We start from the raw sequence: 24,343 nt of genomic DNA on the forward strand, positions 1-24,343 counted from the left end.
TATTAAGTCAACCCTAAGACAGTTGGACTACGACATGATGTAGAGGTCTCGACACCTACGTCAATAACCGCAGGACACTTGATCTACAACCTCATCGGACCTTGGACTACAGCCCCGCGCCCGACTCGGGCCCAGGACTCGTGACAGTTTCTACTCCGGACAGAGGACCACCCAGGTCACAAGTCTGCGCTCCTACATCATCTGGAGACCCAGGACGGTTACCACGTATCAAGTCTCTTATCTTTGTTTCATTTTATTCTCTTACCGTAGGTGAATGGACCCTATTCTCTGACTAGACCATGATGTTTTTTAATTCATGAAAAGATCCTAATGCTAGGCGCAACATTATATACTACACACCCTCACAAGTTCTAGATGAATGTCTCTATATTTAGAAGTTCACTGCTATTGGATATTAGGTATGGGAATTCCAGGATCATGACTAACAACACTGTTAGCTTTCCCGTTACACGGCCGCTATATGTCTGAGATATTCTCGTCCCTATCGTGGTGACAGCGAACACAGCAAACCCGGCTGATGACCAAATTGGTTACAATGGCTTTACAGCTAATGGTTTGGTTCCATTTAACCCTGATCGCGTCTTATCTCAGCTCCATGTGCAATATAAGACACCTATACCTCCTGGCAGCAGTTATAGCAATATACAGACAAATTAGGTCCCAGGAACACCTCATATTAATATCCAGTTATAACTACAATCAGCAATAATCAAGCAGTTATTAAAGCGGCGTACACAGCCATCCTTGCAATGCATAACGCAGTCTGACTAGCGAAGGAAGTCCATGATCTACGTGCCGCAAATGAGCAATTATAGCAAAAAACCAAGAGATCCAAGAAGAAGCTATCCCATAATGGTTCACTGAATGCACGAGAAGCTGAAGAACTCGCTCAGGCTATGGAGGAAGTGGTAGAGGTCGCAGAACTGCGGGACCCCATGGTTGCCGAAGTCGTCTCGCAGGCACCCGCACGAGCGCCCCTGACGTGCAGTGATTGTCATACTGTTGGTCATAGTGAGGAATCAATGCCGTCATCGCCCTAGATAGTAAATTTATAAAAAAAATTTGCCTTTTGCGGCCATTCGAATGACTTCAATCAACGGGGGGTGCGGGAAGGGAAACTGTCATCATGCAAAGGGTGCAATTCCAGCCAGTCGCGCTTGTCGCCGCTGGCAATGAAGAACGCCGCAGGTGATGTCAGGGAGGGACCATCCAACGCCACGAGGAGGAATTTAAGGGGGTCTGAGTTTCTGGCGTCTTGGTAGCTTTTGTTTAATCCAGATCAGATTTGGTTTATTATCTTGAAAGGGAAAACAAAACCCAAAAAAGGTCAACAAAAAGAATTTATTCTAAGAATATATCTTTTCAGAACAGAACAAAACTTCCTACCAGCCAAAATGACTACCGACACCACGGGCACCACCGACACCACGGGCACCACCTACGACACCACGGGCACCACCTACGACACCACCGGAACCACCGACACCACGGGCACCACCTACGACACCACTGGAACCACGGGCTACGGCACGACAGGCTATGGGACAACCGGGTACGGCTCGACAGGCTATGGGACAACCGGATACGGCTCGACAGGCTATGGGACAACCGGGTACGGCACCACGGGCACGACAGGCTACGGCACTCGCTATGGTACAGACTATGGCACAACTGGCTACGGCACGACAGATACCACCGGCACGTACGGCGGCACATACGACACGGGCTATGGTTCGCGGAGAAGGCTCAGTCGCAGTCGTAGCGGCTATCGCCGGAACGTTTGATAGACGTGGTCATGGACCTACATGTCCATAGGGAATGCGGTGCGGGATAAGCCGGACTAATGTAGCCAAGAAAGTTTTAGCCGGTTTATAAAGAATCAAAACTTCTTAGCATTCCCACCTACTTTCACTGTAGATGCTGTTCTAAACGCTCCAGAACCTTCATATCTTCAAACTGAGCTTCAGTTAGACTGAAAGGATTTATCGCCATGATTAGTATGTGTGGTAATGATGCTTTCGAGCCTATGTTCCGGTTCGATATTATTCTCCAGGGAATTCAGGAGGTTTGAAAGACTCATTATCTAGCGAATCTAGCCTACTCTTTTGAGCTTCTTTATAGAAGAGAGATCCGGTACTGGCTCCGAGGGTGAATGTTGCCATCTACGAAACTCACATGGGCGGGGAGAACGACGCAACCAATTTGTTTACAATGCCGCGTCTTATGATTCTGGATTCTCGATTAAAGGATTGATGGGTAGACGTCTTCAGAGGTACGATACCGATGGCATATGCCTTGGTTCAACCTCTTAACGTCCCATCAAGGATAAAGTGAGAGAATGATTTGAGATCCCACAAACGCGTCTGATGAGCACTTATGGAGAATGACGCCTCGATGTCGGCTCCTCACGCATGTCAGGAAGTAGAAAAGAATGAATGATAGTGAGCTTTGGATAATGTGACGGTTCAGTCGAATAAGAACTGAATCTATTCGGTAGCTCTAACTAAGATCCGAAGCTGGAGAAGGAAAAGGAGAAGAGCCACCTAGGGTGGAGGGGTTGATATCGGTGAATTCTGCCGGATCTACTGCACACCGCCCTGTCTACCGCCCACGCGACTGTCGAACCTGTCGGACCACACCGGTCACAGCATCTGAGACTAATGCTAGGTGGAACTGAAGATTTGATGACTTGTAGGCTTGATACTTGATTTCTTGGTTATATACTACACATCCAAGTTCTACATGAATGATTAAGAATAATTTCTACAGTCCCCCTACTTCTGTTAGGTTCTGTATTTAGAACATCACCAATACGGGACATATTTCCTGACTTACTATGTAGTATGTACTGTCTAACTTCAAGGCTTCTGATGTAATAAGACTGGTACAATGTCATTTCTCGGGGCTCTATATTTCGAATTTCACTGTTATTGGATATTAGGTATGGGAATTTCAGGATCATGACTAACAACACTGTAGGGTGACAGTGAACACGGCCAACCCGGCTGGTGACCAAATTGGTGAGAATACCAAACCTCAGTGCTAATGCCGTGACTAGGCTCCAGGAGTACACCGTCTCCCTATGCGTCCCGCTCCTCTGCTTCGTGCATTGATGCTTCCTGTCCCTCCGATCCGTGGCTATGCACTGTCAGCTCTAGAATCTTCGCCGTTATCTGCCCAACGTTTGTTCGGTCATCACCACCATGAATTCTGGTTTGATTTGTGGCTACTCCCTGTCCAGGCTCAGCTGACTTCTCAGGGGAAAGACTCGCAGATTGCGTGGCACTGCGCCCCTGAGCATGCAACGTGCGAACGTCTATCGTCATCGACGCTACCAGGATGAGACACAGCCTTCGTAATCCGCGGTCGCAGGAAGATAAAAGGCCTCCATCCTGCCTTTCTTCAAATTCATACCTCATCTTCTCCAACTTGTCACTGAAGAAGGATACAACACGAACGTTTTCTCTGAAAGGCCGCATAGCTGCTGCTACCACGCAACAAGATAAAGCGCCCTCTATCGTGTTCCACTGCAGCGGTTTCCACAAAGTGTCAACGGTTAATCTCCAATCCATCTCAGATCCTCGACGTGAAACTGCTGCAATCTCTTCCGCCTAAACTTCGTCTTAAGATTCTGGAATGTCTGCCCTTCGATACTCTAATGGATCTCGTCCAAACACCACCACGGCTGTCAGACGTGATATGGAAACTTTTCCTGTCCGATAAATTCTTTGCCCAGCTTGGTGACCAGAAGATCCAACTGCTTACCTTGGTTGCGAGTGAATGGATACAGCGTGGGAAACCGGAACATTTCGAGACATCTCTCAAGAGGCTCCTCCACCAGGCATCGGCACCACTAGGGAAGAACATGCACGGCCTCTCGCCTCTCCACTTCGCAGTCGTTGATGGTAATTTGGAGCTAATCCAACCTTGCCTCCACAAGAGGGCACGGTTCAACCCCACAGTCCCCATGGATATCCATGTTCCTGTGTTTGAGTTCGCTGTCCGAAATGGAGCTCCCAGGTCTGCGATCGAGTACCTCCTTGAAAACAATGCCGAGATTATCCCCACTCCACCGAGTCCGGCGTTCGCTGAGGCAGAAGGGATTACTATCACGGCATCTACAAGTGGGGGAGCGGTGCCCTTACCTGTATACTGGTTTATAATGATCGGAACCAAATATCCCTTGTCTCACAACGCTATTCACGCCATCTGCTCCGATGACCAGATCTGCAGCGTCCTCATCTCGATCCCCAAAACTTATAACCACCTTTCCGTTTTCATCACGTCTCACACTCTCAACCATTGTATGCAGAGTCATCAAGCAAGCCCACAGAGCATTCCGACTGATAGCGACGCAATAGTCGTCTTGCTTGGACCGGAGCCCCGTTTTCTGCTCACCGAGTGCCCGTCCATTTGCAGTGCGGAATGCGAAGTTCTGGCAGACAAATCCCCGAGACGCGACCTCCTCCGCAACTCTGCTGTCCAGATCGCGCAACACGCGTAGACCGTTTGCAGACACGCCAATACCAGTGCCCCAAACTGAAGGAGAGTCAAGGGAACCCGACTTAAGAGTGATACCATGCTTATCGTACACTATTATCTGGGTCGAGGAATCATGAAGATACTTCTTAAGAAAGAGATAACAGGAAATACCGGAGATGCCGGCACCAACGATAACGATCTTCATTAGAAGCGGTATTCTGGAACCTTCAAGAAATGTTAAAAGGCAAGTGAATAAAATTATACGGAGATAAACGGGATAAATATCTGCCTTTAATCTGCAGGGAAGGAGATCGATTTTGAGTTCTGTTTAAGTGCAAGTTTCGGGGGTACAAGGATTAACGCCCAGGTGGCGACCCCAGGGACCGTTTTGGGACTTGTCAAACACACAGAATTGGACATACATTCTGAATGCAACACCATGTCAAAGGCATGTTGTGGCATGGAGTGGCATCTTGAATTCTGTGTCTTGAATTCCCGGGCAGTTCTTGCCCATGCGGTATCGAGAACAATAATATTTCACTGTCCAAGATTTATTGCATTGCCATGGGTGATCGCAGGCACTGTTCCTTCCAGAAAGTCAGAATTGCTTAGACAGTGACTGAAAAGGGCTCTGGAGGCCAAATAAGTCCTGAACAATCTCGCCGAAGCAAAAGTTGGGCAGAATGCAGGAGCACGCCATATTGAGCCAGGGGCGACGCACGAAAAATCAAGCATCTAGCCAATTGGACAAGAGAGGATAAAGCGGCGGGGTCTGCGTCTCCGGGGCTCGAGCCGCTTTGGGGAAGAACAGCCACGCAGAGACTGCCGTAGACTGCCAACGAGGCTAGAAATGACTCAATTGACAGGCCCTGGCTCTTCTGGGCCTTCCCAGCACTGGCACTGATGGTTCGGTTTAGACCAGCGAGATCCATTGATATGTTATAACTGCACATGCGCTAATACTCTTGTCTTATAGTTCTGGAATATATATCCCATTATCTCTCATACATATTGCTTTCTTACAGGGTTTTCTGAGGTTCGGCAGTACCTTATGTCATACCTCAAGAAATCGACATGTAAATCTTCAAACTGGGGGACCAAAACTGCTACTGTCGCTCACTTGAGGGGGTTATGGCTACATGGCCAGGCATTCTAAAGAATATTCGGTCAAAGTACCAAGTAGTGAATCTTGAAGATGCCCTTAAGATATGCTGTCAGGAAGGTAGCCTACCAATAGCATCGGAACTCCTTTATTCCTTACATTGATAAATTCTCTTCCTTGCTTCTCCAGTATTAATCTTACTTTTTGAGTTACTCATAGGCTTGTTTCTTGTTGATAGAGTCATGACATAAAAGGTCATATAACCAGATACATACATTAAAAGAGATGCACAGAAACAGCTGGTTAGCACTCACTACACTCTGACCTCAACTGAGGTAAGCTGCCGTATTTGGTATAGCTCTGTCCAAATTTCATATAGCATCTTAGTCAATGGGGGAGCATCTGACCTAATATAAAGGTTTGTTGATCCACAGGCACATAGTAAAGCCCTGCCGGTCGAGTTCTACCAAAGTACCACCATACCACCTGCAGGCATTACAGTAAATTTTCTCTATAACGATGGCAATGGGCAAGAATTTCCAATCGGTATAATAGGACACCATATCTTATGGGAGGTAATTTTGCACGAAAATGTGGAATTCAGGTCAGTGAAATTATCGCTCTAACCAAAGTATCGTTTTATCCAGGATTGCTATAGGAAGAGTTTACTGTGTTACATATATTCATTTATCCTCTTGCCAAGGTGGACCTATCTCAAGACGTCTGGATCTCTGGACGGACAAAAACAGGGCCCAATGCAAAAATCACCGGGGGCAATATTATGTCCTCCGCAATTCTTGGACGCGGCTCCGGTGAGTGAATTGAAAAATCCCATGTCAAAAAAAAAAAAGAAGCTCATGTGCATGGTGGTTATCTGAGTTAGGAAAGAGACAACATTGCCCGGTTCAAAGGGAGACCTGAATTTCCTAACATCATCAGGCTTCAACAGAGGAACCTGACCACTTAGGAAGGACGTACAGTGGAACAACGCGATAGAGCATCTATCATGCTCGAGTTACGGAAGTTAATTAGCCATAGGTAGAAGCACCCATCAGTAACCAGATGACCTAGGGGCTTATCCTGTGGCCACTCACACTGCGATACCAGTCCCTCTATGGGCACATGATAAGCTTATACGTGCTTAACCAATCTTAAGACATTAAGAAGATAGAGGGTACTAGGAGGCCCTTGTTCAAATTATCTGCAATCTACTATAGCTATAATATATAGCCATTGATAATTTACCAACTTGTTAAACTTCTTGATTTCGAAACTTGGAGTATGCTAATCTAACTATATCTGGAGGGAGTTTCATCTTTTCGACAAATGGAATAGCGACTTTACCTATATGTGACGGCTCATGCAATAAGAAATCGATCTCATTGGCAGCTATGCTAGACTATCTGAAGCTGGGGAAGCAAAGGAAGAAAGATCTGCAGCTCGTGTGAAGCGCGAGATGTTGATCTCCAGCCCTACAATCCTGCCCTATCGCTAAACCTAATATGGAAATATTACGTGATAAGCAAGTACAGGGCTGTCACAAGTTGCCTCTTTCCGCTCATTATTGCAGCTTTATCCATCTTCTTCCCTTGTGTGAACGACTGGGATGGTATCATTTCAAATTGACTAGCATGCGGTCCAAGCCCTTTCTCTCATAAAGATCGCCTTGGCTTCCACGGCAACTGTCATCGTGCCCGTTTCCCCATCCTCAAGCTCAATGCGTCCTCTCATCTCAGTTTTTCGCCCTTTGACTCCTTCTGTCCAGGCTCGCACCAATCATTGATGCCCCGGGGGGCACTGGATTTCGAAAGTTAATCTCTAGTTTGGCCGTCAACGCGGGATCGCAGCAGCGCACCAGCACCTGATCCAGGATGAATGCGAGTATTCCGCCGTGCAGCTTTCCAGGATAATAACAAATCTGAAGCTCCGGTGGTAGTCGAACTGCTGCATTGGCGCTCCACCCATGCTCCTCTTTCACGAGCATGGTGCCGCACTCGAGACTGTGACGTAGCGTGTGGAATTGGGAACATTCCTGCGGTAGCAACTCACAATGAGGGCCTTCCGAGCACGCCGGAGATGGGAGGCTGGATATTGGCTTGACATGGGGATTAGATAGTTACCGTGTATACGGGTTGGGAGGAGACATACTGTCAGTATTCCGTTAGCGCTCTCGGTGTGGGCGTCAACCTCGCTTCCCTTTCGAGAGGCATGGCTGACGCTGATAGACTTGCTGTGGTCCAATACTGGATTAAATGATTGGAGATGGCTCTGCAGGGACATTTTGAATACAGCAAGAGCACTAATTCGATGTAACCCGCGGTGCATGTCTCAGATGGCTTGTTTCTTGGCAGCACCGTAACACGGTGTACTGGTTGCGGAGAGACTCAGAAAACTGACTCCCCTTGACAAAGAGACAAGGACAAGTCTGAACCTTCTGACCTCAATTTAACTGCCATGCCGGCCAGCTTGACTTCGTGGTGCTTCCAAGGAGCTTGTGGAACGGCAGCTAGATCAAGGTCAGAAGGAGTGTGACATTGTTCAAATTCTCAAGTAGAGAGGGAAGAACCTGTTTCCTCAACGTTGCCGTGCCGCTATCCAGCAAAATATGTGCGAATTCATTGATTCCACCATGGTCGTAACGGTGCCAGTTTGAACGGTTGTTTCTGTTTTGATAGTCAAATATTGGAAGGAGCTATACGGCGCGTTCAATTCGCCAATTCGCATTCCTTCCCCACTTACGACTTTTGTGTTAACGGATTCTTTTTTTTTTTTTTGAATTTTATTATTACCATAAACCCCATCTAATTCAATGGTCCCCCATTTATGAGTTAATGTGATAAAGAGGGAAACAGTCATGATTAGGGCACCTGTTCAAGGTTGACTGCTGGAATAAAGTACTGCCTGGTAGATATGGTGCTCCGTTTCATCATGTACAGTCAGTGTTAATGTAAAATACCACCTTCGTCATTTCCATCAAGTGATGGTCTCCTGTCCATCTCTTATTCGCCTGAACGGACCGTTCTTATAAATTTTTGTCATTATACTCTCTCCCTACATAGTAACGACTCCATACTGTCAAAATCATGCCGGGGCTATTTGCAACCTTACAAGCTTAATACTGACCTTGATCTGCAGCTTGGCAGCCGTTTCTCATAGCCCAAGTAAATTTGAACTGGCCGGTCTTTAAGGGCCTAGGTTTCTGCTTGATTACTCGGGAGTTGTGCCTAGAAATAAATATAGGATGATTGGATTTTACATAGGGCATAAAATCCAAGGAGTCAACGCGTAGCCGGGACTTTCTCGACAATGGATTTGGATAAAATTTCCAAAGAAAGAAGCTTTCGTTCTTATTTGTAGATCTTAAATTAGCTACAGACACTCATGTTACATTATTTGGTTGGATATCTCTTTTCTATTTTAATTGAGTTCTCCTAAGATCCTCTAGTAGCGTCTCATTTTACTGGAGCAATTTATTACATGGTTTTTGAGTCCTGAAGATCTAACTGAGCTATTGCAGCATCCAGCGTCGAGTTAAAATAACTGTGCTGCTGTAAATCCTCGCCAAGTATTCTGCAAATCTGCTGGATAAGATCGAAGAGGATCTCTGTGAGCCGTTTCATGGAATCAAATTCAAGTTGATCTTTTCTCCATAGCTTCTCTGGTCTTATAAAGCTCGTCATTTTGGGTTTTCAGTTGTGCTTGCAGCGCCTCACTTAGGACAACAATCAAACGAAGCAAACACTGGTATTGTATTAGTTAGTTTGGTCTTTCGTGGAAGGAACACAAAACTGACATCTGCTTCCATCTGGTCAATCTTCTGTACGATCTTGCGCCTTGTTGGAATATTGACGTGCTGTAATAGGAACCGGTAGATACCATTGTCAATGAAGGCCTGAGGTCGTACCATGTTCTTATCTGAGAGTATCACAGTAACATGGAATATTTCCTGTCCTTAGTTCTCCTCGTTTAACGTTTTGGGGACATTCTACTAGAAGGAAAAGGCCCAAGGAACTTTCAAAAGATCCAGGGTTAGTTCGATAGCGAATGTAACCATCAACATATTTCATTAACATCTTCCCTCTCTATTTTTTTAATGCACGATAAGCAACCAGCTGTGGCTATGATTTCACTCAAGACATGTGCTGTTTGGAGCTTGTTCATAACTCTGTTGCAAGAAACCGTTGGTTCGTTCGGTCATTGGTTTCAACCGCTCTAACTCAATCTTGTTAGAACGTTTGATACATTTTCCGTACTACATTGTCAACCAATAGCCCGCGCAACCTACAAAGTTCTTTCGGTTGATCTTCTTGAAAAAACACTCTCTCCTCCATTTATCCTTGGGCGTCCCAAAACTTCAGGCCCTGTGAACTGTGCAATTCCACCATTGACCAGAACGTCATGGACCGACCACACAGCGTTTGGTCAACGCGAGGAGGAGGCGGGATGAAGAAAGCGGAAATCCAGTCGCTACATAAAGTCAGTAGATCATGCTGGTATACCCTCGACGGTGATCGAAATTGTGACATTTTTGTCGCCGTATGGCCACTGCAACCACCCCGAATACTGTATATCCTGTTAGCGCCCTAATCCGAGATTTTAAGGACAAAATGGACCAAGCTGTGCACAAGCAGAGTGACGATGCAGTTTCAGATGATAGAATGTCTGAGCTGAGTATAGAGGATGAGTGTCGATGCGTTCGGAACATGTTTCAGTGACAACAACAACAAAGACGACGACGACGACCACCACCACCACCATAGCGATCCTTCATCCACTCTTCAGCGCCATCCTTCGCTGCCTACGAACTCTGCCACCCGAGTCGAGGCCAAGCGAACACTATCGGCGGGAGAAAAATTACTTAGGTCTCTCAGCAATGCGTTTCTTCAGCTGTGGGCAATCCGGAACAACAATATTGTAGACATTATAGGGCGGAAGCGGCTGCCTGCGCGAGACCGACGAATTGACGACATCACACGAGTGGAGGGAGACCCTAATGCGTCCATCGAGGACAGGTTGCTTCGGACCAGCGCTTGGATATCGTATGCTTCCAGGTTTACGGAGTATCAACAACTCGATGGCGACCGTGTCCGAGTGGATTATTTGGTTGAGCTTCTGTTGGCAGAGGACGTCGACCCACGATCTTTCCATGAAGGGCAGGGGGGCACGATTGCAAAGTACGTGCGGAAGAGTGGTCAATTCATTGGGCGCGAACGGTTCGTTAGTCTAGCGATAGGACACGGAATCAGATACTTGGTGATCAAGAAGCTTCTTGAGGAGAAGCTTATGCGTCAAAAGCTTGAGCCAGAGTGGTCATGCCATTCTTCTGGCATTAGGATTGGCACACGCTGAAGTCAATCAACAACGTACAAGAATCTTGCGGAATTTGTGGACCTTTTACTTTCGGAGCAGGCGCTTGTGTCACTACCAGGGAAGGAATCAGATACAGATTCTGGTGCTGAACCAGACGCGGAGTCTGATGCTACTCCTTCGAAACGGCATATTCTTGAAATTTTACGGGAGTTATCTCCCTGGTCCAAAGAATTCCAAAATCGATATGATTGTAGGTGTGGCTCTACAGTTACTGAGGCTCGGCTAACCGTTTTGTCAGGTTCTGTATCTGTAGACTTCATGTCGGAACTGTCTCAACCTGACCCAAAACGAACGAATAGAGAAGGATGTACATCAGGTCAAGTGCGACAATTTTCAGGATGCTCATTGTCTGCAAACACTTGTCCTTCCCAAGAACAGCCACCATGCGCAGCAGCTCAAGAAGGTGAAGATTCAGCTGGAGCCAGACAGTTAAGAAATGCCCTTCAGTCATCTCGCAATTCGGTTGAGCCTGATGTCAGGCGAGAAGTACACCTCAGCTTACAGCAGCAAGCCGGGCAGATAGATGGCAATCAATCCGTTCAAGTTCAGACTACATTTCCTCCAGACCAGCAAGGATCAGATCCACATCCGCAGCCGAGAAGTATGTCTTCGGGTCACACTTGGCACGATCTCCCACATCCAACGAATTCTATCGTGGCGTGTTATCGTGGAGAATGGCAGATGAACGCGCCCCATTCATCGTCACAGCCATCAAGCCCTCTTTTCCAGGAGGTCAAGGTCGTAGCCAACATGTCGGAAAATCTCTGGCAGCGCTTTTGCACCATGCGCTGCAACCTCTCGAACAAGGGGGAATAAAAAAGGAACTACGGGGGCCCTTTTGACCATATCTTCCCAGCATGCAGCGTAATTGCGACTGACGTCAATTAGGCGGAATAACGATGCTGCAAAAGAATGGGAGACTCTGGCATTCTTCAACCCTTGGAGGAGAGCAGTGACTGCTGAAAGTTTCGCCGGATATCGAACTCCTGTGCAGCAGCTATCAGCTACGGTTAAATACAGACGAGGATGAAAAGAATAAATCTGACCCACCCTGACAAGTATCTCAATATATTCTGTGGATACGACCGCCAGCGCTTCGGCTTCTCTAGCCCGGCGGCGCCATGTGGTGTTGATCAATTTGAACATGTGATCCTGTGTCAAAATACTATGGGCGCTGATGCTGCGAAAGTGACTCTGGTCCTTTAAGGTCAACTCGAGAGCCAGTTCTTCAGGTTTCTTCTTCTTCATGAAGGAGTGGAGCTCAATTGCTGTCGAGAATTCACACCGCCAATCAACAGGGTCAGTTCCCTGGTATTCATCCCTATAGCGCAGTTCGAGAACTTGTAGCCACAGAAGAAGCCTCGGTAGTGGTAGATCGTCCATATAGAGAAGGTTCCGTATAGGATTCAGGATGAAATCAAACACCAGAACCAGCTTAGAGTGTTGGCCACGACGGAACGACTGGATGCCATGATATACGGCAGAATATGCAAACGGATTCTGCGGTTTTAACGCCTATAACATCAGTCAGCATTTCGTCTTATGGACCTTCCAGGGGTATATATTGCCTGACCTCAGCAACACGAAGAAACCACGGTGATCTGTCAACGTGCATACGCAGATAATCATAAACATGGAGTTTCAGTTGCTCATGGCAAAGTTGGAACGAACACAACGCTTTGTCTTCTAGGTTTAGCGAAAACCGTATCCAACTGCGGAATGGCACCTGTTGGAAACACTTCCAGCTTTCAGCAGAAATGGCATCGGCGGTAACGATTGGATCTCCAGAATCTTGTACAGTGGAAAGGAGAGCATGCCAATCAATTTTAGTAACTGTAGTCTGAGGCACCGATACTCCGATAGAAACAGCGAATGTCTCATGAAAAGGCAAAATCGGCGACGCAAGCGCTTGGTTCTTTCATCTTGTCCTGTCATGATCGACCTCATCTACCCCTCTCTCCAGGGTCTCTGCAGAACTGGGAAGGATACGACATCGTCAGGATCTTCCAAATAGTGAAGGACCAGTTGGTGAGAGTCCTCTACTGTGCTATTGCTACTGTAGAGATCTGCTGTACGTGGTGTTAGCCATGAATGGTATATCATATTGACACCACTTGCCCATGATTCCCGACATGACGTCTTCCAGAATGTGAATGGATAGATTGATTGATGCTTGTGAGGACCAGTATGATGGAGATGGAATGTGTTGGATCGTCTCTTCAGTTCTGTATTGACAGAGATATCTGGATATCAAGTCCGTGAGGCAGAGACGAGAGCTTTATAGACTGCCTGATACTTTTTCTTTGGTTCATTTCTTGTGCTAGCTCAGGGCTGAGACTGCCCCTCTTTCATGCACATGAATGTTTTGTATAAAAAAGGCCATCCTCCAACCAACATGACTTGGTTAGATGGTTCTCCTTGTACTGCGCCTCGCAAACTTCGACCGTGGTCCCAGACCATGCATTGGATCTACAACCTGCAGTTCAGCTCCTCTTTGGTGATCACTGGATCTAGTCATCAACCCCTTGGTAAGTGAGCGTCACCACGGCGATGATAACTCCCATTCGTACTGTGACTCTACGTATTTCAACGCCGGTGGTGGCTTCCGCGAGGACTGCAACTGCCTTGGCCATTCGTGCCACGGGTGCCTCGTGGACGCATATCAAGACATATGCTTTGCACTAAATCCTATCAGACGAGTGGAAGTTCACCATTTCGATATATTCTCAGCCATGTCCAGGTGGCTAAGCATCCAGGTCCTGCAGTTGCACTCCCTTATTCGTCCTAACACTTGAATTCCTTTCCTCGTTCTCCGACTGCCTCCCTAACGGATGGGTCAGCCAGATTCATGCGGCTGGGCGTCGCGTCGTGGAATGTGACTATATTCGTCTTCTGGTTCAATCGCTTGGTGTTGTGTTTTGATGTCCAGAGCCCGTTCCTGTTCTTGGAGTAGATGGTACACTTGTATCATAAGAACGCCTTGCCAGGGTTATGCCCAGTAGATTCAAGATCAATTTTCCGTCAAGGATTTCAGCAGGGAAACGTGCATCTCGAGATGCTCCCATATAGCCACCTCTTGATCAGTCACTAAAGTCAAGCACCTCATTCGACATGGTAAAGGGTCAATGAATGATGAGTTGTGCATGGGAATGATATCATCTTAATGCCAACGAAGATAATGAGAAGCATCGTTTATTTATCTCTATTTGGTTCAAGCACACATGTACAGTATAGGCAGTGTTGAGGAGCTCGGCCATTAATCTCAGCCTCAACTGTGGAGATGGCATAGCAAAGGACTGCGATTATTTCACAGGATCAAACAGATACATGTCCACCTGCGCCAATCTATCTCAGAGGCTCATTTCTTTGCCATATTCAGCTGCTGCTGAGACTTTCTACATGCAGTTACTGTCAGATAAGATTAGCAAGGCTTTCCCCCAAATACCCCTTGTGAGTCGGTAAGATTCTAATAATTGACAGTACGCCTTGAGACATATTTGTCTCGAATTGAGCTGCAGCCTCTTGGTCTCCGATGCCCAGTCTGCCTTATCAAAGACTCCATAGAGGGATAACTGGAGGCAACATAGCCTACCAGCCCATGCCTATAAAGTATAGAGAAATCTACCAGAGTCCAATCATGACATCAGGTGTCACTAGCTACGGTGACATAGTTGGGTTCCATGCAGATATAGATGGTTCTTATCTGGCATTGCCCTCCTGCACGTTGTGCCAGCTTGCTATACAAGGTTGCCCAAGGCCCAGACCCAGAAGTCACTAGTAGATAGGAGATATGGCAGAAGTTGTGATCAAACTAACAACCTGTTGCCGCCAAGGCGTAGCTCCATCACAAGATAAAGTGGCTAGTTCTATCCTCCAGCGTAACTTTGCACCTTGTCATCACTGGAGACACCTGAACATGAAAAGATCTGCAACGTAGGCGCTTTTCCAGATTCCAATGGACATGGAAGATGGACAGTTAGACTCCGAGGCACAATTTTTAGAAAAACTGGCAAAACATGTGGTATAGTTTGTCCTATGGGCAAAATGTGGACTGATCACATAGCCACAATTTTCTTTAAATACTGCAAACTATATGGTATAGTTCACCATGCGGGATAGTTAACCATATAGTAGGCCACGGTACGGATAAAACATAGCAAAGGCTGACACCAACTCCTTCACGAGCGGTGCTCCAGCTCCATACCTCGGCTCCTAAACCTGTCAGCTCTGTCATCATACAGATGAGAACGGGGAAGATAGGCCTCCGGGAATTCCTCTACCGAAGATGCGTGCCTTATATAACGGACAGTGCTTGCCAATGTGGCAGGAGGGCCAAACGGTACGGCACGTCCTTTTAGTGTGCCCGAAATACAACGATCTTAGAAAGGCCACCTGGGAGAAGGACAATGGACGCAGAGAAAGAATGGATGTCAACAAAATCCTGAACATCCCCTTAAAAGCTAGGAAAGCTGCAAGATTTATGATCCAGACAGGGCTGCTCGAACAATATAAAGCGGTTCCGGAGAGTGAGATAACTGAAGGCAGACACTAAGTTCTTTGGGCAAGTAGAAAAAACTGAAGTCAAGGGAACACTGGAGGACTAGGACTTCCAGGCCTGTAAGAATAAGATGTGTATAATAGCAAGTAGATAGATTCTTTGTCCGCATAGCTGCAAAAAGAGGCTGCATCAGACATTAATAGAAAGTAAGTAAAACATGGCAAACCATGCCACCATAAGGGATAACTAACTAACCATATGACGTGGGTAACCATAAGGGTTCGTTAACTATATGGTAGACCACAAAAAAGAAAAACTAGCAAACCATGTGGTATAGTTTGCCCTATGGTGCGGGCAACCGTAGGAGGCTGCTAACTATGCAGTAGAGCATAATTAATAAAAATATAGCAAACCGTATGGTAAAACTCACCATATAGTTAACAAACCCTTATGGTTACCCACGCCATATGGTTAGCTATCCCACATGGTGAACTATGCCATATAGTTTGCAGCAGAACCATGGTCCTATGGCCTACCGTGTGGCTACCTGGTCCCCATGGTGGTGAACCTGTTGTGGTCTTCAAGGACCTGTGATTTTAGTCAGCCACTTTGAAACCGAGGTCAACTCTAGGACTTGCAAACCCCTGTGGTTATCCAAATTGTAGGGTTAACCATTCTACACGGTTTGCCAAATCCTTTCCCGCGTGAGATACCATGTGGTTAATAAGCCCACGTGGTTGACTATACCACTAGGTTGGCCAGGTTTGTTTATAATCTTTTTGCCATGCGGGACGATGAGTTGGACAACGAATTATCCCTGAATAATACTCTTCGAGTGACATTAATCGCGGCAGAGAACTCTAACGATCATCTCTCATCACTCAATATTTTCTTTTTGTTTTTGCCTTTAGAGGATACTGTCACGGCGTGGCTCCTAGGGAGCATTCTAGGAGCCAAATCGCTGCACTACTGGCAAAAGATTAGGATATGAAGTCATAAAGCTTCGTACTGCTCTCGCTTATATAGTTTCTTCCATGCCGTCCCTCTTTGGAATGCTGAGTCCCTTGAGACTACCGAGTCTCTTCCGACTTCTCAGTCAGGCGGCTGAGTCTGTAGACTAGTAAGTAGTAACCGCATGCGTAGAATCTACTAGGCCTCTGTTGTGCCCCGCGGGGAGATCCTCGACGTATGGACAAGAGGGGAAGCCCTTAGAGGCCTTTTGTAATCGCAAGAGGAAACAATGGGAAGAAAAACCAGACGGAATTTCATGCTAGCCACCATCGAACCAACATTAGGGCTTCGTTTTTTACTTGCTCGAAGAGATCCACTAGGTTATCAGCGGTGATAACCATGGGTCAATCTCTCAAATGACATTCTGCTTGGTCCAGGTGGTTGACAGCCCTCACCCAGGCGCTTATGAGCACAGACGCGTGGTATGCTGTGCCTCAATCATGCTCGCCCAATCAAACAGCTCCCCCGTTCGTGAATCGCAGTCATCAGAGAGGACTATGAGCTGCTCATCCCACCAGTGTCACCTCATAGTGTTCTTACCACAAATGCTTTGAGGTATGGTTGTTGGTCTGATGAGGGACATTACGAAAGCCCGGTGGAGAAGTTCAGTTTTCACTGGCCCTTGTCTCAAGCACCATTGACGACCATAGTACCGGAATAAGAATACCTGCCTAGGACTGATTGTTATCCAATACAAGTCTCTTCTCTCTATCTGCGCATCTTTAATACTAAAGTTCCAGCTACTTTAATATATATAATTGCATAAGTGAAGATACAAATGCCTGTATAGAACTTCTATATCTTTGTATCGTAAATGGTACATAATGGTCTACTTAAGCTGAGAAACACAAGAACAGCAATTAGTCGGTCGGCTGCTGGTAGAAAGTTAATGCGGCCTGAGTAGTTGACCTTAGAAGGAAGAGATACGACTCGTGTAATTGAGGATGGCCTAAAATGATGATTACAATAATTGTAAGGGCAGGGTTGGGTGAGGGAATAAGACGGGAGGGGTTATTGAACCGCCGTATTCCCACGACCTACAAGGAGCAACTTGCTCACTAGGGAGCAAACAAACATGTGTGAGGCGAAATTAAGGTTCATCCGGAACCCGGTAATAACATCAATCTAGAACAATAGAGTGGCCTTAGTAAGGATCGTAATGGCCCTCTTTCAGTTTGGTTACTGAATAGCGAGCGCACTAGATTAAACAGCATAATACTATTCAACCTGTCTTACAGGAATATTACAAAACCGTATCAATTCACTTCCTCAAAAATCCGATGCCCTCATGCTTATTAGGGATTCTCCACTGTTCAACATAGTTTTAGCCTGCTTATTTATTTTTTTGACCGTTCAACGCTACCCTACAACACAGTACATAAACATTGAACAGGAAGTCACCAAGAGACAAAAAACATACCAATACGGTCAATAATTAACACCGCGCACTGCCCTTACGGAACTCATCAAATAATCACCAGTTCTTTCTTAATCATGAATACAGCAATCTTACAGTGCCAAGATTATAGCAAGATGCTCCACATTGAAAAGAGCCCGCTGCAGGTGTACGCATTTCTATATTTCCACGCTCAAGACAAAGTTGCATAACAATATATAGTAGTTATTGAAGATAGATTTTTCCAGATGCGGCAGATTAAGGGCAGGCAAATCAAAACAGCCCAAAGGGCATGAACTCGGATTGGTTGAACGGCCATCCAAACGGTTATTGTAAGATAACTTAATCCATTTCTTTGCACGTTCTTCTAGAACACTGTGTCCCATTAGTTGACACCTGTCAATCAAAGCTTGACGACTGGGCAAATATAGATTAATCTGTAGTTCAGAAATGGGTGGGTATAATCAAGCGCCCGGAAATCAACCGGTCAACAATATCTCGACTCGGACAACGGAGAGGATCACATTGTATGCTAGCGTTATTGGTACCTCAGCGTAATCTGATTACTGGTACCCATTATTCGTAATACGGATACGGCTGTATATGTGGCGGTGCATTCTTACGCTGGATGACAGTATCTGGAACTACCCTCATACGCCAGCCCAGAAAACTTTACTGTGAGAGTGCAGAAGTTTCGTTTGATAGTAACGAACAGCTATGTATCCACTATAGCGGGCCAGACGAGCGTAGCAAGGTCGTTCCCAGATTTGATAAGTGAAATTACGTTGACATGAAAGAATTGGCTGAACTAGAGAAAGGAACGGTATCTGAAGGAGATTTTGTCGAGATTGTGGAAGAGAACTTTACATCATACTATCAAGTTCTTATTTCTTGGGTTAACAGATTACGGAAGGACATCTTCCCAAATGGAGGGAGATAGAAGGAAGAAAACAAAGCTCTTTATGGTCAAGTGCAGGAGATTCTACGGGCAGTATAGAGAGACCAGAAAGGGTTGGTCCAATTACACCAGCCGCTGATCAAAGTCCTTGGTGATTAGTCGATACCGTAATCCCTCGAACAAGAGACAGTGATTTCTCCAAATGCGCTACAAGTGGGTAGAAATCCTAGGTCGCTGAATATCCATAGCGGTCCACTGTACGTCTAGATCGAGGTGGGCCGTATCGTTGTCGGTACAGCGAGTTTATAGGTAAATCTGGGAGAGCCTGCCTGCTTTCTGCAGTTTGCAGCCCAGCGTCTAAATCGCGCGGCATCTTGCCGGATGGAGCGGCCGCATCCCGTATAGATTCGGTTCCCCCACTCCGCTTGATTCTGCGAGTTCTTCGATATGCCATGCCCGATCGAGACGGGTACGGCAACGCCAAACCGGATTAGGTGACGCTAAACCCGAACGGAGGGGGCGGCTGTTCCCGGCGGCGGGGAGTGCAAATTGAATTTCTACCCCATAAAATACTTGCGATAAATGGGTATAATTTTAATAGTCAATTTGGCAAGACAGGAGTAACAAGATATCTACAGTCACGGCAGCTCTGGAGAGATTCGAAGACTCAATAGCTAGCACAGCTCAGTGGCCCAGCTTTATTTCCTCGAGCACACGAAATATTTCTACATTAGGATGTACAAATTTTATAAGATATCTGATGGATAACGATTATAAAATGAGACCCTCAAATGTTAACCATCTTAGATGATAGAGTAATTCTATAATACAATTGATACTTAACCGTCTGTTTTGAAGGTCACTATGCTATCGCTCCTATTATTACCCGAATACCTGATTGTTGTTCGAATCAAATATCATGGTCTAGAACCAGGTCCCTATTGAACTGTGAAATTGCGATCATTCAGTCCAAGTGTTTGGTATTCTACGCCTTTTCCTCATCTGGGGGCACCCACAAAAATTTCACATCCATAGAAGTATGTATAAAGTAGGAAAAAAGACTGTATCATATAGAATTTGACGGTTTGTGTAAAAGCAGCACACCGATTTCATAGAGACATCTAGTCTGTGACAGCACGACTGAGACACGGTCAGGTGACTCAGATCACGTGTTTTCCTAATTAGGAAAAGGGTTGGTTTCTTTGTTCCATGTCAAACGCCTCCTTCATAAAACTTCGTGGCTCTCCTTTCTTGTCTCTTCTCTCCAGCTTCGAATCTCAGTTAGATAGGTGTGTACCAATATGATTTGATTCGTTTTGACTGAGCTGTGACGGTCTGTGCCTAATTAAAGGTTTTAATTCCTCAATCTCCTTCCAACGATCTATGGAATGAGTCGCTTTTCTTTTTTGCCCCATTTCATATTTTTTTTCTCTCTTTTTTTTAGATTACGTTTTACTCCATAGCTTTTAATTGTGCACACAAACAATGGAGATTTGAAGCGTAAAAGGCTGAGTTGAAACAGTAGCGATAATGCATCTCGGGAATGACACTAGTGTCTGAAAAGAGGGAATCAAAACACGGACGCTCATCCCAGAGCCGAAATAAAAGGTCCAAATTCTTCTTGAATGACACCAATAAGCTAAAACATGTCAGCTGCTAAAGTAACAGAATTTCTTTTATTTTGCAGCTAGCCTATTTGATACACGTTTGCTAAAAAGAGACCACCATTGCTAAGTATCGACGACTACGGTTGGACCCAGCGCGTAACAGAAATTTGCTTTCTGTTCAAGTAGACTAGTGTCTTGGCTTACCCCTTGTAACATCAAATTCCTCCAATAATAAGCGCTGCCTTGTTAGGATGAACCTTGTTGATCATGAATGGATTTAAGCAACGGATCACGGTCGCATTTGAATCGTTCAGACCCACGGAATGATTCTTTGGAAACATTGGGTGGGTCCTCCTAAAAGAACTTGAGATGGCCATTAGGCGATTATATTGTTTTAGTTTAGCGCCTGTATTCGATTGATTTTTTGGTGCTATCCGTGGTGATGCCTTCTATGTGAAGCTTCATTCAAGAACCTCAGCACAAGTGATTTACGCTGCCTTTTGTGTATAGAATTACTGATGAATTGTACCAATGGAAAGGATTGTCTCGCTCTAGTTTCCCGCCAAGGGCACCCATTGTCGCATCTGCGCAGTATCGTAGAGGTTGAGAACCATGACTTGAACAAGTTAAGTACTCTCTATTCTGGAACCACTGATGTCTTGCAAGTATTGCGCAGATGAGATGGGTATCAGAATTACTAGAGTATTTTGCCGATATCCTCAGCTGTTTCCGATATCTCTGTCAAGTCCCTACGATAATGCGATGCAGCTTTACGGTAGAGGAGGGGAGGGGGCAGTGTTTGCAGCTGACATCTATGTTTGCAGTAGGTTTTACGTGTCTACATATAAACCTCTCTTTCCACGTCATATCTCTTTCTAGGTTGATCATCCAGACATCTACTTTTAACTGCCTCCTTGTGCTTTCACGTTACTAAGAATTCTTCCAAAGCTCCGAGCTCTCTTCATTTCTTACATTAGCAGTCTTTAGTGGAAGATGTAAGCAAAACATTTTCTTGCGATATATTGACATTATAAGGTACCCCTTGCCTGTTGACAATGTCCCCAGTCCTTCACACGCCCAGGAGGAAGGTCGAATGGAGGCACAGAATAGTCGAGCACATCCTCAATGTCAGGATTCAAAACAACGAATAAGTCGAAGAGAACAATATCAGAAAAGAAAAGATGATTCCCTTGATCGCCTCGAACGTCGAATTTTTTTCATATCTGTTTGATGGTGGGCATTTCCCTGAAGGACAAGCTCCACGCCGCATTGATTTTCTCGACAAACACGTCAATGATATCATACGTGTAATTCATTGGGTTGAGAGCCTTCACCTGAATCTCATCCTTAAGGAGCTTGAGAGATTAAACCAGAAACCTATTGAATATGATCTGGATAAGCTGAGTGAGCAAGTTAGAAGGTTGAAAGTTCAACCACCTGAAGATGAGGATGGCTAGGGGACAACTATTTGCAGGAGCCTTGTCTGCTCACAGGGTTGGGCTACGGTCTCAATGGAAAGTGATGCAACAATCTGACTTGTATTTACACGTCTAAGTGTCGTAGATTTCAAAATATTTACATATTCATTTATGGACCTGGATTCGTTGGTGATATCTATGAAGAAGAGTAGTGAGAGTCCAATTTACTGGCTGTTTAGGCAATTGATTCTTGAGACTGGAACTTCTAAGCCGTAGACTAATGCATGAAACTGTCTTCCTCCGTTGACAAGCGTGAGGTGAGGCTCCTTTTGATTTCGTGGCAGCTACGACTGAGAAAATACTCGATAGTTTGAGATGATCATAATCGAATACATATAGCAGTAGATGGCAGACCGCTCTTCCAAGATACCACGGTACCTCACTCTGCAATTGGATTACATAATCACTGTGATCACGTAACCGCGCCCCGCTAAAGATGGCGTTCAATCAAACAGATTCAGGGGGGAGGGGTTTCGAAATCGCACAGATTAGAGAGGTCCTTGATCTGAGGCTTAACGACATGCTTGAGCAAGGATTCACTGTCATTCAGGCGTTACCGCCACCTGAGGGCATGGCTGAAGCCATTAAAAACGCTGTTGGAATCCAAAACCTGAGTTGTGAGGCCCTTGACAACGACGAGCCCACCCGTCATTGGAGAGGCGGACGCGTGTCACTGGCAACGAACCGTGTTTTCAATTCCTGCATTAATGTGGTTTGATGGATGTTTCTGATTTCTCTGCATCTTGCTGATTACTAGTAGGAGACCTATATCTACCAAACCTTTCTTGGCATTCGCAAAGACGACGGGAGGTCCCGAGAGCCCGGGGTGGTCTGCACTAACCATACCCGTAAGGCTCGGCCTTACCTGTTAGGGCCACAAGGACACTCACCTAATACGGCAGTTTCTGTGATATTATCGCTGGGGGATCCTAAAAATAACTTCTTTTACTACTACAAATCGTCTCATTTATTGACCCGGGAGGAATTTAAACAGCAGGCTGGGACGCTGACTAAAGAGCGGTATTTCTTTTCAGTTAATCAAGCAGTGGTCATGTCATCGGAGCTGTGGGTGGAATTTCCAACCGAAAAAGGTGGTTGTTGGTTTATCTGCAAGACTTATTCGCTCGGAGTACCGCAGCCGAGTTCTGGACCCGATCTCTCAGAGGACTACCGGTCTGAAGAAGATATAGTCCCATTCATGCGAATCTGGACGGAACGACGCGAGGCTCCAGCCTAATTGTATGGAAGTACTTTGGCATTCTGTATCTACAGGACTAGCACCAACCTTAGACCTCTCTGTCGATTCACGTTTGTCGCGACACATGTTGTTGCAATACATATTGTTGGTACCGGAGAGCTGGGAATTGTCAGATTGGGGGTCACGGAGATAGGGCCGCCAGCGGACATACCCACATGACGATCATATGTAGCCTCGTATGTATTCATGTCGGGTGATAATTTGCGAGCAAGTTCTAGGATATCTCCATACGCACCCAAGCGCAAAAGAAGCGATATTTTTGGGAGGTCCGGATAGTCGACATGATCCAGGAGACTGACGACCGGGGTAAAGAGAAGAGGCAACCCGCTCTCAATAGACCTAAGAAATGAAAGCTTTCGACCCCTTTGTACACCTTTCCTTGTCGGCTCTAGGGGAAATCCATTCCTGGTAGCGAAAGTCGGGATTTGTCCCCTGGACCGGGGTTCACGACTGATTAACCGCCGGATTTCATCTGCCATCTCTGGAAATTGCGCAATGTACCGCGAATCAAGCCACAGTGCGCAGAGCACGTAAAGAAATTTTGCTTCATTCTCGGCATACTTTCCTAAATCGAGAGAGGCAGTCCTGGGGTCGGCTCTTGCTTGTATTGCGATGATCAGATCGGTACGATAGTAAGAAAAGAACTCCTGCACCAATTCAAGCTTGTCGCGTACTCGATTAAGAATCTCATGTGCAGCCTGCCATTCACTGGCACTCTGTGACATAGGTGCCCAACCAAAGCGCGGTCCAAATCGGTCCAGCAGCAAGCTGATCCATGGCTGGTACCTCATAATTGCTGCCTCGCTGAGTCGGAACACGGTTTGGAATGCCGCCTCCACTGCCGCTTCTTCTTCCCGTTCGTCGCTGACTCTGTCCATCGCGGTTTATACTGTGGGAGAAGAATGTTTAGACGTGTGCTGACGGTCTTATGTCGCTATTTTGTTCCAAACCAGAATAAGCTAGACGATATCCTAGTGGGTCCTGTCTATAGCCAGGACCCACTTCGCCAAGCCTTGCAGGAATCTAATTAGAACTTAGCCTTAATATCTTATCGTAGGAATTGGCTAGTCAAGGTATCTAGTGACCTACCACTCATGCGAAATGGCCGGAGGAAATTAAGAGGAACAACCAAGGGGCCTACTATATTTACCATTTTCTAAATCAACGGGTTTTCTTCCCTGTCTGGTAAGGAGATTTACCCTAGTGTTAGAACTTGGTACAC

At 46.0% G+C, this 24,343-nt stretch overlaps 7 protein-coding genes across 7 annotated transcripts; 3 read left to right on the plus strand and 4 right to left on the minus strand.

The window, feature by feature from the left end:
• Positions 1 to 3,101: 3,101 nt before the first annotated feature.
• On the minus strand, positions 3,102 to 3,593 carry VTN77DRAFT_3170 (uncharacterized protein; the record flags this gene model as incomplete). Its single annotated transcript, XM_069419090.1, has 1 exon — positions 3,102 to 3,593. One exon carries the CDS (start codon positions 3,591 to 3,593, stop codon positions 3,102 to 3,104), a length of 492 nt encoding a protein of 163 aa, XP_069278700.1.
• An 86-nt stretch (positions 3,594 to 3,679) lies between these two features.
• Positions 3,680 to 4,525, plus strand: VTN77DRAFT_3171 (uncharacterized protein; the record flags this gene model as incomplete). Its single annotated transcript, XM_069419091.1, has 1 exon — positions 3,680 to 4,525. One exon carries the CDS (start codon positions 3,680 to 3,682, stop codon positions 4,523 to 4,525), a length of 846 nt encoding a protein of 281 aa, XP_069278701.1.
• A 2,812-nt stretch (positions 4,526 to 7,337) lies between these two features.
• Positions 7,338 to 7,885, minus strand: VTN77DRAFT_3172 (uncharacterized protein; the record flags this gene model as incomplete). The annotated part of the gene is made up of 2 exons (XM_069419092.1): positions 7,338 to 7,700; positions 7,754 to 7,885. The coding sequence occupies 2 exons, from the start codon at positions 7,883 to 7,885 to the stop codon at positions 7,338 to 7,340; spliced, it is 495 nt and encodes a 164-aa protein (XP_069278702.1).
• Positions 7,886 to 10,285: 2,400 nt separating this feature from the next.
• On the plus strand, positions 10,286 to 10,954 carry VTN77DRAFT_3173 (uncharacterized protein; the record flags this gene model as incomplete). Its single annotated transcript, XM_069419093.1, has 1 exon — positions 10,286 to 10,954. The coding sequence occupies one exon, from the start codon at positions 10,286 to 10,288 to the stop codon at positions 10,952 to 10,954; it is 669 nt and encodes a 222-aa protein (XP_069278703.1).
• A 953-nt stretch (positions 10,955 to 11,907) lies between these two features.
• VTN77DRAFT_3174 (uncharacterized protein) lies at positions 11,908 to 12,610 on the minus strand (the record flags this gene model as incomplete). The annotated part of the gene is made up of 3 exons (XM_069419094.1): positions 11,908 to 11,961; positions 12,026 to 12,490; positions 12,593 to 12,610. The coding sequence occupies 3 exons, from the start codon at positions 12,608 to 12,610 to the stop codon at positions 11,908 to 11,910; spliced, it is 537 nt and encodes a 178-aa protein (XP_069278704.1).
• Positions 12,611 to 22,383: 9,773 nt separating this feature from the next.
• VTN77DRAFT_3175 (uncharacterized protein) lies at positions 22,384 to 23,100 on the plus strand (the record flags this gene model as incomplete). The annotated part of the gene is made up of 2 exons (XM_069419095.1): positions 22,384 to 22,575; positions 22,624 to 23,100. The coding sequence occupies 2 exons, from the start codon at positions 22,384 to 22,386 to the stop codon at positions 23,098 to 23,100; spliced, it is 669 nt and encodes a 222-aa protein (XP_069278705.1).
• Positions 23,101 to 23,167: 67 nt separating this feature from the next.
• On the minus strand, positions 23,168 to 23,999 carry VTN77DRAFT_3176 (uncharacterized protein; the record flags this gene model as incomplete). Its single annotated transcript, XM_069419096.1, has 2 exons — positions 23,168 to 23,220; positions 23,273 to 23,999. 2 exons carry the CDS (start codon positions 23,997 to 23,999, stop codon positions 23,168 to 23,170), a joined length of 780 nt encoding a protein of 259 aa, XP_069278706.1.
• Positions 24,000 to 24,343: the final 344 nt, after the last annotated feature.

This window comes from Rasamsonia byssochlamydoides (genome assembly GCF_041956645.1).
Source record: "Rasamsonia byssochlamydoides strain NRRL 3658 unplaced genomic scaffold VTN77scaffold_22, whole genome shotgun sequence".
Classification (NCBI taxonomy): Eukaryota; Fungi; Ascomycota; class Eurotiomycetes; order Eurotiales; family Trichocomaceae; genus Rasamsonia; species Rasamsonia byssochlamydoides.